General features: G+C 40.9%; 1 protein-coding gene across 4 annotated transcripts in view; it reads right to left on the reverse strand.

Moving 5' to 3' along the window:
• Nucleotides 1–17,411, reverse strand: part of arid4b (AT-rich interaction domain 4B) — a 44,178-nt gene that overhangs the window by 16,264 nt on the left and 10,503 nt on the right. For all 4 annotated transcript variants that reach the window (XM_034227284.1, XM_034227276.1, XM_034227269.1 and 1 more), the window contains exons 3-9: nucleotides 13,109–13,219; nucleotides 9,266–9,331; nucleotides 8,869–8,959; nucleotides 7,017–7,096; nucleotides 6,429–6,520; nucleotides 3,947–4,088; nucleotides 2,494–2,573 (exon numbers count right to left, since the gene is read on the reverse strand). In XM_034227284.1, coding sequence (XP_034083175.1) covers nucleotides 2,494–2,573; nucleotides 3,947–4,088; nucleotides 6,429–6,520; nucleotides 7,017–7,096; nucleotides 8,869–8,959; nucleotides 9,266–9,331; nucleotides 13,109–13,219 — 662 coding nt within the window. The remainder of the gene's footprint in view (nucleotides 1–2,493; nucleotides 2,574–3,946; nucleotides 4,089–6,428; nucleotides 6,521–7,016; nucleotides 7,097–8,868; nucleotides 8,960–9,265; nucleotides 9,332–13,108; nucleotides 13,220–17,411) is intronic.

The following is a 17,411-nucleotide window of genomic DNA, read 5'->3' on the forward strand; positions in this document are numbered from 1 at the left end:
CCCCCCTTATCACCTGACTGTCCTCCTAGAGCACCATTGTTGTTTTATTAAACCAATCATCTCTCAGAGGGGCGTGACCAGCAGCAGCTCATTAGCATTTAAAGCTACAGAAAGAGAATCGGCACTTTTGAAACCGAGCTGAAACAGAGGGGTTTATGGAATGTTACAATGCATGATCTGGTTGGTATTTTGAGCCAAACACTTCAGAGACATGTTTTGTATATATCCGAGACCAATAATATATTGTTGAAAAATAGTATAATAGGGGACCTTTAAGTTATGATGTGGTGAACCAACCAACTAACTAACTGGCCGCTATCATGGCCGGAAATGAAATGTGTTGTTTAGTTTATTTAAAATCTTATTTAAAACATTTGGTTTCTTATGCCAATCAAGCTTAAACTGCTCCACATCATTACTTACTGGCTCATGTGAAACAAGGTCATTATTGAATTGAAAAATCAGTTTTGTGTTTAACATGTAGGTTGTGCTTTACAATATGTACTATTTACAACTCTAGCTTAGCTTTTTCTTGATGGCAGATAGCACAGGAAAGTTTGCAAGTTGGCCAAAACGAGAACAAATTAAAAACAGCTACTGTTTCCATTGTTACTAAGGTAATCAGATCTGACTAAATAAGAATAACCACTTCCTGAAAAAAAATCCTCTGGATATAACCTTACTTTCCATGAAAAATGTTTTCCAGAGCCATTGTTATTTGAAAAGGCACGTTGAATGGTTATCCCTAACAATACCAAAGTCTCCAGAGGGGAGCGAACACACTGACCCCCGGTCTGAAAGGTCACATGGCTTGTGTATATGACCCCTTTTCAAACACACACAAAAAAGAACCCAGGGAAGTTAAAACAACTGGACAATAACAGACAAAAAGAGGCTGACATAAATGATAAAATGTGAAACAACAAACAGTTTTAGTTTCATCATACTGCACAATCCCAGAAGCAGATCACATGTAGTTAACTCTGTGAGGGACACTTGGGATCAAACTGTAACACAACAGAGGCAGGATCAGACTGCATCACATCACACATGAGCACCAGTACTGATATCCTCTTCTCATCTCTATTCCATCCACATAAAAGCAACAAGGAAGGGAGGGAAACAAACCAGAAAATCTCATTAAACAACGATATAGATTTTCCGATTTCTTAAAATATTTGTTGCCTCTATCCGTGGATACACTGTGCTGATTTCCCTGAGTGAAATCAAATAGCTACAGAACAGTAAGGGAACCTGCTACAGTGCGATTTAATTTGCAACAAAACCCATCACAGGGGTGCCGGGCTCAGAGAGAAAATACTTCACAAGTATATGACTTCTAGTTTCCTCTTGATTTATCATCTCTTATCTTATCCGTCGCATCAGCCAAGCCTGGATATTTGCCAGAATGCGAGCGATAGGAGGGACTTTTCACACTTCTTTTGCAGCAAATGTGTTTTCAGCTGCAGATAAAGGCTCGTGCTGAGGAGGATTTCTTAAGGAATGCAGACTGAAGGCTGTTTTGTCATCAATGGAATCCAAACAGACAGAGAAGGAGACTTTGGAACGAGAGCAAACAGGAGATTAATTTATGCCGAGTGTGGGTTATGTTTCTGCCCACATACGGAGAGAGTAAAGCACCAGCTGAGCACAGACCCCTGACAGTACTTCTTCCTCTCTTTGCCACAGACAAAACAATCTGGCGAGGGGAGGCCGCAGGGAAGCTACCTCAGTTAACCAGAAACTTAGCCTGAGGACAAATTAAATAACACAAGCAGGGAAGTGCTGCCAGGGAAAGCAAACGGCATCTTAAATCTGAGGTCATATTCTTCCTAGGCTACAAACAAATGTGTCAATTAAATACACAAAAGAGGGATACATGTCATCTGACAAGCCCCCTCAAACTACAGAGATTTGTAATGAGTGGAAAGTTCACAGCATGTTACAATAAATAAATAAAAAAATAAAATAAAAAAAGGCATGACAATTTTTTTAAAGAAGTGACGCAATTATCCGAAACACTGGCAAATATGATGTTATGCAGCTATATCTGAGAGTGCCCCTATTGATCTACTGCTCATTTATTCAATTAAAACACCTCAATAACGTTTTAATAAGTGTCATGCTAGTACTAGCAGCTACTTAAATAACAAATTACAAGCTAGCTTACCTTGGAAATGAAGAGTATGAGGCTATGAATCAATAAATAAAAATAAGAGGATAATCACATTTTCCACTAGCTTTTTGTTAAGGTGCTGTTTACCGTGAATTGGAACACTCCTTTATTCTTTGGCTTACAATCCTTATCATTAAGCAATACTGAGCCCTTACTCTGTGCAGGACTAACTTTTGAGTAATTACACATAAGTTCAAAACATAATTGATGTATTTAATGACAATGAAAATGTCAAATAGTCTAGTGGCAATCATTGCTGCAGGCCAACTTCCCAAATGGTGCATAATGTGGATTTCAGCACATTAGTGATGACTCACAATTTTCCATCCTTGAACGAGCGCACGAAGATGTTGTCCTTCTTCACAGTCACGTCGTCGTGGCAGTCTGGGGAGATGACCTTGTTGCATAGAAACAAGAGACAGTCAAGAGGTCAGATGAGGTTGGTGATGCGCATGCGCCCCCGTGCGTGTGTGTGCGCGTGTGTGTGAAGTGGAGGAAGATAGGGAGAGCGGTGTTGGAGAGTCAATAACTAAAAGTAGTTTCAGCTAAAGGCTACGTTGATGGATTACAAATATGCCCTCAACGAAGCAAAGACAAACAAGTGTGTGTGATGAAGAGCGATCTGAGAGGGGTTCGGCCTACTCGCAGTGTGCGCCGCCGCTGTTTACTGGAGTTGAGGAGCACAACAGTGGGAGTTGTTCCAGCGCCAGGAGGCAGCACTGTCATTATGGAGATTTGATTTCCACCAGGACTCTGCCTGCTCTGCTCGCCAACACACACACACACACACACCACACACACACACACACACACACACACCACACACACACACACACACACACACACACACACACACACACACACACACACACACACCACACACACACACACACACACACACACACACACACACACACACACACACACACACACACACACACACACACACACACACACACACACACACACACACACACACACACACACACACACACACACACACACACACACACACACACACACACACACACACACGTTTGCTCTGTGTTAACCGTTTCCTTCTGCAACACATATGCTAAGCGCTGCAAATTATGCAAAATGGAAGCCCACACATGTCTGACTTCTATTTTACCAGGCATGGAAAGAGTTAACACCGTTTGATACAGCCTCGATCATCTGTTGTGTGAGACATCCACCAGTTTACTGCTCCACCACTCAGCCATACTGTCCCAGGGTAAATAGTGATAAACTCCCTGTGTGATGTACTTCTCTGGGCCGTCACAAGGAGGCAGCACGGAGCTCAGTGCACGCCAAGAACAACAAACCCTGGAGGCGGGCTCTGATGACTACACATTTAAAGGGACAGCATTCCCCACCCTCTCCCATATCTACTTGTAACGCTTAGAAAACAAACAACGCCTGTGACCATTGCATAGTGTGCAAACGGTGGCTGAGAGTTTACGGTTGGTGGGATTGGTCTGGAAAAGTCTGAAAACATCAAACCAGTGTGTGTGCTGCACACACTGGTTTATCCTACAAAATAAGAGTTCAACTGTTTGAAATACAGAAGGCAGCCACTGTAAAAGACACACACATGCATATTTTCAAACATTTGATGGTGGGTGTACTGTTACGCAATGGGATAATCCTGCTGAGGTTACATAAGCAAGCGTTTAGATGAAATGGCACAATGCTGGGAGTGTAGTGGTCCCTGTTTCTGCACAGTGATGTAGCAAGAGAGCAGCGAGGGAAGGGAGACTGTGAGCTCACCAGAGCGGGATACCACGTGGTTTTCTTTTTCTCCCCGATGGCGACTCCCTCCACACAGACCACTTTGCCGAACAGATCCTCATTCTGCCTCTTGTTGCTCTCCTCCTCTTCGCTGGAGGATGAAGACAATTCTTCTTCTTGACTGTATGACGGGAAAGGACAGTTTACTCAGCTGACTGCATTTCAGAAAGGTACAGTTTGCATGTTGGACGAGCATTAATACATTATTTATATTCATCACATCTGGTTAAGTGTTGATATTAGATTTTGAAAAGCGCTGCCAATATATCTCTGTGTATTTGTAGCATTGAAATACGACCTATTTTATATCATTTGTATATATGGAATATAATAATACATGGGATTTTTATAGTGCTTTTCCTTATGCTCAAAGGCGCTTTACATACAATCAGAACAGAAACAATACAAAGAAAACTAAAAATATACAGAAGAATATATAGAATATACAATACAAAATACATTGATATAAATATACTTTTTTTTTTTTTAAATGTCCAGTTAAAATTATAATAAAAGTCCGAAAAAATCCACTGTTAAAAAAACATTTAGGTTAATAAACGCATGATATTTCCAACGTCTGTGAGTGTTAAATAATCATGATCATATTTTTGCCACAATCAAGCAGCCTTATAAAACAATCATGCTTTCATGAAACATCAAAAAGAATCCAATGAACAATGCATATCTAAACAAAACCTTTTCTTGTCTGATCATTATGAAGCGCAGCGGAAAATAAGGCTGGCTCTACTGATGAGCTCACTCATTAGGATCGCTGTATTTCGCTCTCTGCTGACAAGACCCTGACGCTCTGATTGTAGCCGGCAGACAGACAGCAAGTCTCTAGAGTGATAGGGCAAGCAGAACCAGCAGGCAAACATATCCTCTGTCCTCTTTTTATGCCTCACTAGAACTGCTCTATGTACATATACGCACACACAGTTTGGCAAGAGTGTCCGGCTGTAAATCAGCCAGTCTGCTACTACTACTACAACAACAACAACAACAACAACAACAACAACAACTAAGCTGTGAATCAAAGTAATAAACAAAGCACTCGAGCCACTCAATGAGAGAGAGACTACAACTCATGTCGGGAAGAGTTTGCTCCACATATAATTACTATTGTAGTAGGGAGTGTTTGACAGCTTTTAAGTCATTTAAAGGAGCAGTCCAACATTTTTGAAATGTGCTTATTTGCTTTATGCTGGAAGCTTAAACTGAATATTGATCTCTTATCTGTACTAAAGGGGTAACATCCGTATCTTAGAAGTGAAGCAAATCTGAAACGGACATAAACCTGCCTTTTTTCTGATAGACAGCAGAGGGCGACTTCACTGGAAGAACAATAAAGCCCAATCGTATAGAAGTCTATGATAAAAAATGACCCTACTTCTTACTTGGTTTATTAACTCAGTAACATTTTTACTTTGAGTTTATGGTCTCAATTGCTAGTTTCAATTGTTACACAATACATCATGATGTTAACTTTGTAAATGATGGTCCTATTTAAATAAAATATATATATACGATAAAGAAGGTTGTTCTTTAGGTCGTGGCTACGTTGTGATCAACAAATTGCTAATAAATACAGTGTTATTCAACGTTTCGGAACTAAAAGATAAGGATTTCAGATTGGTAGTTTTGTTTTAAGCTAGCCAAAATTAGCATCCTAAACATATCAGTTTACTTGAATATCTGATATACCTTGCTAACCAAGCTAGTTGCTAACGCTAGCATTAAATATGGTCACTTCTGGTTCCAGAAAAACAAGGATAAATCTTCTCTTCCAACCCATAGCAATAGCATTTTTTTTCCCAATAATATCAATCTCCCCTACATTTTCAAACCTTAAGACCCAAGGATTAGGACACTAATATTGCAAAAGAAGACATCAGATACAAGGCGCTAAATTGACATTTCCAAGTCAATAATGCATCAATGTTCACAGTAATATTGACTTTTCTCTGAGTGCCATTAGCAAAGGGTCGTCGGAGAATGAGACTACGTAGCAGAGTGTCCTCTTTATAACAGAGAGGAGCAACAATTATATCCAGCGCCAAACTGTTTCTATTCCCTGATGAAAACTCCTGCAGGCTCCCAGGGGTAGGCTGAACAGAGCATCAAACACCTACTGGAACAGTTGAGTCTAAGGAGGGGGGAATAAAGATAATGTGAAGCAGGACCATGCTGTGCTCACTCTGCCTCTGCAGCACACACAGGAGGAGCCCAGCGTGATTAAGGAGGTGGAAGAGGAGAGCAGGCTCTACAGGCCTCAGGCGCTGAGGGGATGGAGATGGGAGTAAATCTTTCATTCTAACTGCTGTCAGTGAACATAGAACAGCCAAGCCTGTAACTGATGGTTTTAGATGGCTACAAAAAAAATCCCCCCAGCAGCAGACACATAAAATATCAAGTTTGAGCCCTGCAGGGTGTATAGAGACAGGCGGAGGGAGATACTCACATTGGGTTCGATCGCCTGCCGCGGTTTCCCTTCTTGCCGATGACAGGGGTGCCGAAGTGCTCTGGGTTGGTGAGAGGGAGTCTGTCGAGGGTCTGCAGGGGAGAAAAACAAAAGCAAAGAGCCTTAGTGCCACCTTGTCAGCCACTAAATTGGAAGACAAATGTAAGTTGTTATCTTGTAAACATGGAATAAATTATCTTTGAGTGATTTCATCAGTAATAAATGGAAGAAATGTACCCAGCAGTTTAGCAACATTGCTGTCAAATGTATTTTTTGCAAATATACAGCTGTATTTCTTATTAGAAATGTTCCAATGTGGCATCATCAATACATTTAATTAAATTAGGATACATTTAGTTAATTTAAAAGAAGTTGAAAACTATAAAATGAGCTTTGCATCGAAAGCAAACAGATAATGCTGCTGTAACCTCGGGAAATCCATACGGAACTAATTTGAATGAACAAAACTGTTTCTAGTTGTTCACCCAGTGCTGCTGTTGAGAAAAATCACATATTTCTTTACGAGGAATATCAGGAAGAAACTGTTTTCAAAAAAGAAAATTCCCTACAGGACAGAGCAATACTTGCCTCGCTCTCTGCAAAGTGACGCGCTCCTTTCAGGCAGAGAGAGGACCGCCTCAGGGTCTTCTCATCGCCATCGTCAAACACTGCAGAGATTAGAGACAAACTATTAGGCTGCTGTATGTCTTCCTCCAACACACACAAACACGAAGATAAGCACAAATTAACTCCAGTCTCAGTTTCCAAATGCCCACTTGATTCAAGGGCGGACTGGGACTAAAGATCAGGCCCCCTTCGGTACCGCTAGTAAATTGTCACAGGGGGGGGGGGGGGGGGGGGGGGTAGTGACTTATCCGACCGGCCCACATCGTCCGACCGGCCCACATCGTCCGACCGGCCCACTTCGGTGCCGGCCCATCAGGATTTGTCCCGAACATCCCGATGGCCAGTCCGCCACTGACTTGAGTTATAATGCGTCGAAACAAATATTGTGTTCTAACTAAGGCTTGGATGGATCCTGACAGGCGCTTTCAGATCACAGCTTTAAAACAGCTCCAAGGAGTAAATGGTGAAATAAAAGAGACATGGGGAAGTGTCGGAAGAACTAACAGATTTTATTTACTTATATCAAATCTCCAAAGACTAACTCTTACAATAAGCATGCATACTATATGTCATATTTAAAGGACTAAAGAAACGTTCCTTTCACTCTTAGCAGTTACATCACTCCCACGGGTAAACACAGATATTCAAATCATTTACATTAATCATTGCTCACCCCATTGCTCGGCGACAACAATGAGGAGAAAACACTTGGTGACTTGTGTTTGTGATGATGAATGAAAATAATAAATCCCAGGGGCCCTCTTTAGTGACGAGGAGTTGCTGAGAGACTGAGCAGCGGTGTATACTGTGTACTACCTGTTTTATGTAATTTATATATAAATACAATACATTTGCACTGTTGGTCGGAGAAAGGATTACACTTCTGATAGAAGTGTCTTTAACATGTATTGACACATTACAGACAACATCATAAGACAGAAAGAAAATATAAATTAATAATAAAAATGGTCTTTCGTTGCAGGATTTACCCCTGTCCCACCTGTTGACTCAGCATAGCCCAGTCTAGTTTGATCAGCCTCTAAAGCTACCAAAGATTAAAGATAATTCTTCAAAAATATATTTTACCACCTCATCATCAGTACCTTTTATTTAAAGGGGCCCTATTATGCTCATTGTCAGGTCCATATTTCAAGCTTTAATGTTCAAAAAGCTCTTTATTTTTCTCATACTGCCTGTGCTGCAGCACCTCTTTTCACCCTCTCTCTGAAACCAGAGCCCAGTCTGCTCTGATTGGTTAGCTGGCTGGCTCTGCTGCGATTGGTCAACCGCTTAGATATGTCCTGCCCCTTAGCCTATCACATACAATGTGTTGGTGTGTTAGTGTTAACACCAAAATACATAATAGGGCCCCTTTAAAAAGGTAGAATGTATCTTGCCCATTTTCTCTCGCCAAATAAGTTGCTTTCACACTGGACAATATTTAATAGATACAAAAGTCCATTTCAATATGATGTATGTATGTGCAGTTTGACCCCCAGTTTCTTAGATATCAGTTCTAGATATTTACTGGACATTTAATTTAATCACACAACCAATGGTAATGGGTTTTGATTGTAATGGAGATTTTAATATTCTTTGCATGTAAGGGACTTTTTTAGTATTCTTGCTGACCTGTGAGAAATCACTTCATTCTTAACCTTTTCTGAGGAATTGATTGAAAAAGCTCCTTGCAACATCTTTCCGTAAAATACAAACCATTTGGAGTTTCTGTTGTACACAAACATGTTTTTGTGAAAAAGCTGTAGGGAGAGTGCTTTGAGTGAGGAGGAGAAACAGTTTGTTTTTGACTTACCAACAGTATATATACTCGCATCGGTCAGCTTATTGATGGTGGCCTCCTGGTAAACACCATCCTGATTCTTCACCTCTACAACAGACCCCACCTGTGGGACAGACACACCGCTGTTACTTGGCGTCCTAATGCGCTACTAATGACACATCTAATGAAGTGGTTTTAACTTTAAGTAATGAGAAAACCATACAGCCACTACAAGAATCGACTGAAATGAAATGCAAAGGGTAAGCTGTATTGACCAATTTTCTCGCAATTTCTCTAGTCATTCAATGTGTTGTTATAGTAAAAAAATAAGTAAGTAAGTAATAAGAGTACATTTTAAACACTATATGTGTGTTATGACAATGTTCCAGCTGACTGGAACATCATCCTCATGCATCTTTTCATGCCTTACCTTTAGAACTCCTTTGATGTTTTCATCATGAACCTCAGCTGTGGTCAGATCTGGTTTAAAGGTCACCTGAGGAAGGGGGGGGGGGGGAGAGAATCAGTAACAAGGATAAATAAACAATTCCCCAAAGGCCTGACTGGGCCATATCAATCCTCCACTTCACAGAGGCAGCATGGTCCTTTAAGCGCTGCAGGACTTTATCAAAGCGAGGATCATGGAGTGTATCACGCAGTACTTGGCAGCGAGGCAGGTTGTTTTTAAATTAGTGGGGTAACCTAGTAAAGACTTCCTGGTGTTTTTAGGCAAGCAGCATGTGTGCGAGTACTAAATACTATGGCTCATTTCTGGCATCGTTGAGTGCCTGACCCCCCGATTGGCAACTGTGCCGCATCTGTTAGAGCCAACTGCGGTGGATTTCTGTTTCGATTGTTAGGGCTACACTAACAGACCCCCCTCTCTGCCATTGCAGCCTCCACTAAGTGAGCCACAGCAGATCATAATCTGATCATACTGTGATAATCTTGCATCTGCATGGCAACCTGGCAACAGAAAAGAACACACACACACACACACACACACACACACACACACACACACACACACACACACACACACACACACACACACACACACACACACACACACACACACACACACACACACACACACACACACACCACACACACACACACACACACACACACACACACACACACACACACACACACACACACACACACACACACACACACACACACACACACACTTTATGAACATGTATCCATGCTGGAAGTAGATTTAGATGTTTTAGGAGTGAGATAGAGATTATTATCTGATATATGCATCCAATGAAGCATTGCATGAAGTCTGTTGATAATCAGAGCCTGTTGTTGGGGCTGCATAAACGTTTTTTTATTTTTGTTTTGTAGGCAAACCATGCAGGCCAGCCCGATGGTCACCAATGTTCATGTTTTAATACCATTTTTACAAAAAAAGCCCAGGCGAGCCTAACGTGAAAAAAGGGCTTAGAGTTAAACTTGGGCCTGCGACCAAAGTTTTACTGTATTTTGTTTTTAAAATCCACAGCGGAGGTTTGTGACGTACTACATGCGGTGTATTTTGCATATCTCTCAGTAGCCAACGATCTGTGAGTCTGTTGGCTCGGACATAAACTCCGTAATAAATGTAGTCTACATTTCACAAGAGGTGTAAAATCTGAGCATTTTAAATCGCATTTGAACTAAATGCTTATATAATCTGTAGTTGTATTTGTATTGGTGATTTAATGTGTGAACGAGGCGATATAGAGAAGGTTAAGCTGTCATTATTAGGCTGTAATTAGTTATTTACTGTTGGAGTGGTAAGCAGGCCTTTTGTTTTTGGATATGTGTGTGGAGTTAGGTGGTCCGCAAGTGTTTTTTTATTGGTTAAGTGGTCCTTGGTCTGAAAAAGTTTGAGAACACTGCCATATAGGAACGGAACAAAAGGGTTGCACACGCAACATTTAATAACATTTCTGCCAGTGATGGAATAAAATGACTTTCTCCACAGAGGGAGGAAGACTCTAGAGAGCATCACCAACACCTGCCTGTCCTGACAACCTCTAACTGTGAGCTTGGTTACCTGCTGGGTTCAACTGAGCTGAGGTCTGTACACACAAACTGTGTATGTACTTAGACTTAACAACAAATATTGGAATAAGATATGAAACAATATTTCTGATAAGATACAGCCTTCAGAAAATGTATGAGACTTAATGGGATTTTTCCTCGGGAGCACACAGTCCATTATATTACTAGATTATTTCTTCCAATAAATCCTAAAATGTCACTGAGCTGCAGGATGTTTCACTGTATTAAATTCAAAGTGGTTAGTGAGCATTTTTCCAATTTGAAAAAGCAACACTTTAATGTTTCCGTTTATTTGATACATGAAATGTAAATTGACATGAAACAACTTTTAATGTGATTTATTCAAGCACATTTGACTGCAGAGGCTATATCTTTTGGTTATGTACAACAAACAGACTGTAAGTGTGACATTTGACATAAAACTCAACTCTAGTTGTGTTATTTTTTTCTACACACACACCATCTCTGTCCTTTTTACAAGTTCTACTTCATTGGATTATTTTACTAAAAAAATAATCAATCTGCTAACACTGGTACATTGACACTGATGTGTATCAATGTGTCTGGTCCTTGTAAAACAAATGTAAAAATATATAAAAAAATACAACTATGATTTCAAACGGTGGGAATAATTCTTAAATGGTTTTGATTCAAGAATAACTCTAGTATTGTTGCGTTATTCGTATTTAAAAAGCATACCATAGTGTACTTATCAAGAGGGGAGGTGAAATGTTTTTGTTATAATTCAGTTAACCAGCAGGCAGTAATCTGAAGCTAAATACACAGTTTATAAATTGTTACCTCTTCTACTAGTTGTTACAATGTTGGCAAACATTTATGTATTTCTATTCATTTTACAAGTTATTTCTTTACTTCAATCAGTTAGATTGCTAGGTAGCCAGCTTAATGGATAATGCCAGTTTATGAAATGGTAAAAGTCTAGTTTCTATCCTCATATGACATAGTAAATACAGCCTATGAGCATTGAAATGTTCTTGCAGCTCTCATTTTTTGACACAGTACTTGATACTGTGCCATAGTGTTTGTCCCGACTGATCAAATGTGTGCTGAACATGTCACAGTAAGTGTTACTGACATGGTGTAATTGCATTTTGTACAGGTCTCCTAGCACTGATCATCATCATAAATAAGAGTTTGCACTGGGTTTTAAAACCACTGAAAAAAACACCCGTGCCATATGCTGCCACCCTCCACTTTGTTCAACAAGCAGACAGAGATTAATGAACCAAAGAGCTAAAGAGGAATTCATTACAGAGGAATATTCAGATTCATAACCACTGAATAATTGCCATGTTCTCCGTTTGTGTAACAGACCTCACATTCACATTACAGCTAACCGAAAACAAACCCCACACTCAGCCAATTAGTATGCTAATTCATTTATGAGCTGAGACTGTCCTATTAGCTTTGTTTTAGTCCACCATATGTAAACCAAGAAAATCAAATAGTCTACTTTGTTATTGTATTCGTCTCCCTGTCCACGAGACAAAAAAGCACATTTGATGAGTTCATCTGGTGTGTCAGAATGGTAGAGCATTGGCTGCTCTTTTGTCTCTAAAGGGGGAACTAGAGTGCATTAACACAGTGAAAAAGCCAGCATCCAATCTTTGTTCCTCCCACACACTATCGCAGAACGAGAGACAAGCGATCTGTCTCTATTGTATTATCCAGATGCTCCAGCCCCACTGGGAAAAGAGACACTGTACTACGTGCATCGAGCAATGCCTTCATCAGTAAGGCATAAAATCAGTGGGGAGACAGCAGACAAAACATGGAAGCAGTGGGCGAGGGGGATGACTGAGGATGTGATGGGTACCTGGTGGGCTAGACCTTGCATCTGTCACTGCTGGGGCCCTGATCAGCGTTTCAGCTGTATGAGCAGTACTAACAACATATAGCAGGTGGTAGAGCTAAAGCATGTAAGCAACACAGCTGGACCGTTGACAACATCAGAGACAAGGAGATATTTTCACTGCACAGCCTAAGATTCTCCTGATATAAGTAGCAAAGATATTTTTTGGAAAACAGATTTTAAATGTGGCCTTCTCCAATCCAAAACGGCTCTGGAGCTTCAGCTGTGCGATCTTTTAGCACACAGACAAGAAGAGCCCCTCGCCGTTGCTGCCACCCACTTCACACAACACAGACAGACAATACATATTTAATTTTTGGATCACTTCAAAATGTGACTTACCTTTGCCTTGACTAGCCTCTTGGCAGTCTTGATCTTAGCCTCGCAGAAAGCCCCTCTGTACTTGGCACTCACATCCGTCCCTACCGTCAAGTAGGGGGGCTCCTCCAGAGTCTGAGGAATGAAACAGGAAACCAGTGAATTCAAAGCTCTTTTTTTTTTACATGTATAGCTCACTGACATAGGTGTATTTTCACAGCTAAGGCGGCATGACACACATACAAGCTTCAAATAGTGTAGGCCAGCTACGCAAAACCAACCCGTCTCAGTGATTCAACCGTGGAAAACACATACTGTACCATCTGCTCTCTGGGTATTGGAAAACAAGCCACAGAGGGAGCAAACAAAAAGGCCACTTCACTACTGCTTTGATGACTACAAAGAAGAAGCTATCCGAAACACATAGCACCATCTTGTGCCATCATTGGATGTTTATCAAACCTTTTTTTCCTCCCCTCAATAACTAATTTACAGAGGGTCGGGTACACAGAGATAACAGACTTTCTATGTGTGGAATAGGCGGAAGATGTTTGTGTTCATGTAGTGTAGAGAGGAATTTACTGAGGGGTGTTTGGCTGAGGCTACAGAAACAACACAGACGTATATGAAGACTTTTTCCCAAAATAAGACACAAAGGGGGCACACTTGGGGCCGAGAGGACACATAAAGACCAACTGAAACACCTATTGGCCAATGCTCGTCTAGCAGCACTGAACACGGACACACATCTTATTTTCTGAAAGGATGAATTAAGTCAAAATCCCTTAAGCCAAGTGAAGTGAACAAGCTCCTTAAAAATCAACCATTCCCCAAACATGTTTTGCATATTAAATGTCCTACTACAAGTAAGATACTTGAAAGATTTAATAACACATGTTCTTTTTCCAATACCACACACAGTTTAAGAGATAAAAATCAAATACATAGAGCCAGGAGTGGTTGTGCCAACTATATCTACAACAGCAATGTACCAATGAAAGCAGCTGTTGCTGATGTACCATGGCTAGACCAATTTTAGGCAGAAATGGTTAAAAGTCCACATTTGAAAAATGGGGTATCAACTGCAGATTGAAGGGGCCCCATTATGCCTCTATTGTGACATGTTTCCATGCTATAATGTTCAAAAAGATCTTTATTTTGTGGTGGAAGTGTGCAGGTGAGAAACTCCCTCTTGTGCGGGTGAGAAACTTTGGGAATTTAGCCTTTGGAGAACACTTACATGCACAAAAACCTGTATAACACACTACAGGAAAAGGCAAACCCCAAAAAGCCTAATAGGGCCCCTTTAAGATGTTTTTATCGAAACCAAAATACTCCTATTTCGTAACAGGTTATATTAACTTTATAAGTCATGAACCTTTGTATATTGTAAACATATGGCAGCGCCCGGGACTGACCCGTGAAGACTTTGCGGAAGTGCCTAAAGCTGCAGTATTCAAATGGCTTTTTAAGGCTGGGTCCAAAGGGAAGTCAAACCATGTTAAAATGCTGAACTTTACAGCAGATACAAACATACAGTAGTTACAGCCTGATAAAGAAATGGGGGTTTAGTCTCTTTAGCTAATTTCACTATTTATCAAAAAATAACATTGGGTGAATTGAAACACCTGTTTACTGCGAAGTTGGGTCGGAGCCACCAACTTTGGGCTGTACAACGCCTCAAACCTATGGGTGACGTCACAGAGACTATGTCCATATCTTAATCGGTGTGCGATTGTAATACATTGCGCTCTTTTTTTACCATCTATAACATATGAACAACAGTACGGCTGTCGTGTAAATATCTGAATCGTTTCCAACGTGTGGCACATGAGCAAACCCTTGAGTGGCATGAACAAATAAAAACAGCTGCCTTGCCTCTATTCCAGCAATGTATGCAGATGAACCGACACACCTCTTACAGTAAGTGTAAGCATTGATTAAGTACTGCTTCTTTATGGTTTAAACCAGGGATAGAGGCTATTTAAATGTCAGTCATACCTACCGTATTATGTAAGGAAATAAAGTTATTCACACAGGTTTTAAACTTGGCAGATACTCAATATTAATCAATGACTCAGATCAGTATCAAGAGTCACATCAATATAATATCAAGGCAAGGCATCTCTAATCTGTGTCTCATACTGAACTGATGTGCAGAATGTTGCCCTTCTTATAAAAGAGAAAGAGGTGAAACAGAAGTGTGGTTAAAAATATCCACTGTCCAATTATCTAAATGAACACAAGGGTTTCATATCCCTGTTTAATTTATTTGTTACCTGAGGCTAAATCCCACATTATTTTATTTCACAGACAACTTTAACAATGTAGCAATTTTGGGCCTCACACTTGAATCACCAGATCAGAAAACAATATGATTCATGAGACATTAAAAGAGAATAAGATTAGCTTGACGGCCAGACAATAAAACACTTTCATTAATTAAACAGGTGTCACAATAAGGTATTATGCATAGGGATGGGTATCGTTTGAAATGCATCGATTCCGATTTCGGTTCTGCCTATCGATTCCGGTTCTTATCGATTCCGGTTCTTATCGATTCCCTGTTTCGATTCCAAAATTGTAAAAGAAAGAGGTCAAACGTTTAGATAACAAAAATATCTTTATTCTTTTAAGCTTTAACTGACATTTTTACAAATAAAAAATATACATGCAATACAAATGTATTGCACAATAGCTTTGCTTTATTTTAACTGAGCTATGCCTGTGGCAAGCTATTAACAGGCTTTACACTGTGCCTTGTCTTTTTCTTTTTTAGTGTAGTGGAGCCTCACTTCAGAGCGTTTACCGCGACCCATCTTTGGTGTTATGAAGTGACTGAGCTCGTGAACTGTCTACGGGAGCCCATGGATGTATAATAATGTCGCATGTCAGCGCAACTTTTGGTACATTTTCACTGCAGCGGGTCGGCCCGTTTAAGCGTCCTTAATCGCCCTCAAGCGGCCAGGCCAGTTTTTGGTGGCCTTTCCATATAGCGGCCCCATAAAATCGTGGTTCTATCAGGCCAGGGCCAGGGCTGAACTAGTGACGTCAACACTCTCGATTGCTGATTGGTCAGAGAGAATCGTCACAAGATCGCGCGCGAAATCATCTCTAGCGTCGCATATATATCTAGAAGCAAGCTTGCAGCATTTTTGTACACGGAGGAGCTACAAAAATGGCAACGTCAAAGAAAAGCACTCCGTGGTCGACCGAGGAGGTGACGACGTTTCTACATCTCATTGGGGATGATAAAATCCAGCGGGAGCTCGAAGGTACGCTCACTTCTAACAAAGAAGTCTATTTTATCCTTACATTAATGTTCGACAACCCATGCTTTTATGGAGCCCCGAAGAGCTACATAGCTAGCTGAGGCAGATAGCCTAGGCAGATAGCCTTAGCTAGAGCTATTGTTTGCTAACACCATATGTGCCATTGTTTACGTTCAGTTTTTCTTTTCTATAGTTGTTGTTGCTATTTAGTATTGTGCTGCAGTAGTTTGTGGAATTAACAAGTCATTTTGCTGTTCTAGATGATTACATTGGGACTAGTGAGGAGGAACATTCCCGAACAACGGGTGATGGCAGTGTTCCGTCCACAACATCGTCATCGAATCCAGAACGGACCCCAACTCGACCACAGACACCAGCCGAAGAACCGACACCAACTCAACCACCGCCGAGTGCCATCACGACACCGCAGCGTGTGGTTCTAGGTAAGAAATAGAAATGACAAAACGACTGGAATTGTGTGTTGTTTTTTTTTTAAAACCTTGGTTCATCCATCGTCAGTAATTAAAATAAGCTATACCACTGTGTGGAAATGCTCTGTTACAAGTAAAGTCTTAGCTAGTAAGCAGCTAGTACAGTTGTGTGTGACATCCTATCATATATTTATATTCATTATCAACAGGCTGGACATAATGTTTCACTTTCACAATCATTGTAAACATCTAGGGCCAGAACTTTCTTTAGTTCATCCTTACTGTTGTTCTGTTTATACATGTTATTCTTATATCCTTGTGTGATCCGTTTTTTCCTTATTGCTAATTATTATCTTATTGTCACCCAGGCAAGAGGAAACGAGGAGGAGAGGATCGGGCCCAGCAGGAACGGCACCATGAACAGCACATGGCCCAGCAGGAACGGCACTTGGACTGGGCCAAAGCGTCTGCTGAGCGGAGATGGGAGTTGGATGCGGCCTTGAGAAGGGAGGAGGCAGTCTTGAGAAGGGAGGAGGCCGCTCAAGCAGAGACCTTCAACCTAGCCTTCCTGCGCACTCTTGGCGTGGTGCTAGGGGGACTGGGCAGCCGACGTGACCCGTCTCC

The sequence above is a fragment of the Gymnodraco acuticeps genome, unplaced genomic scaffold (genome assembly GCF_902827175.1).
Source record: "Gymnodraco acuticeps unplaced genomic scaffold, fGymAcu1.1, whole genome shotgun sequence".
Taxonomy (NCBI): Eukaryota; Metazoa; Chordata; class Actinopteri; order Perciformes; family Bathydraconidae; genus Gymnodraco; species Gymnodraco acuticeps.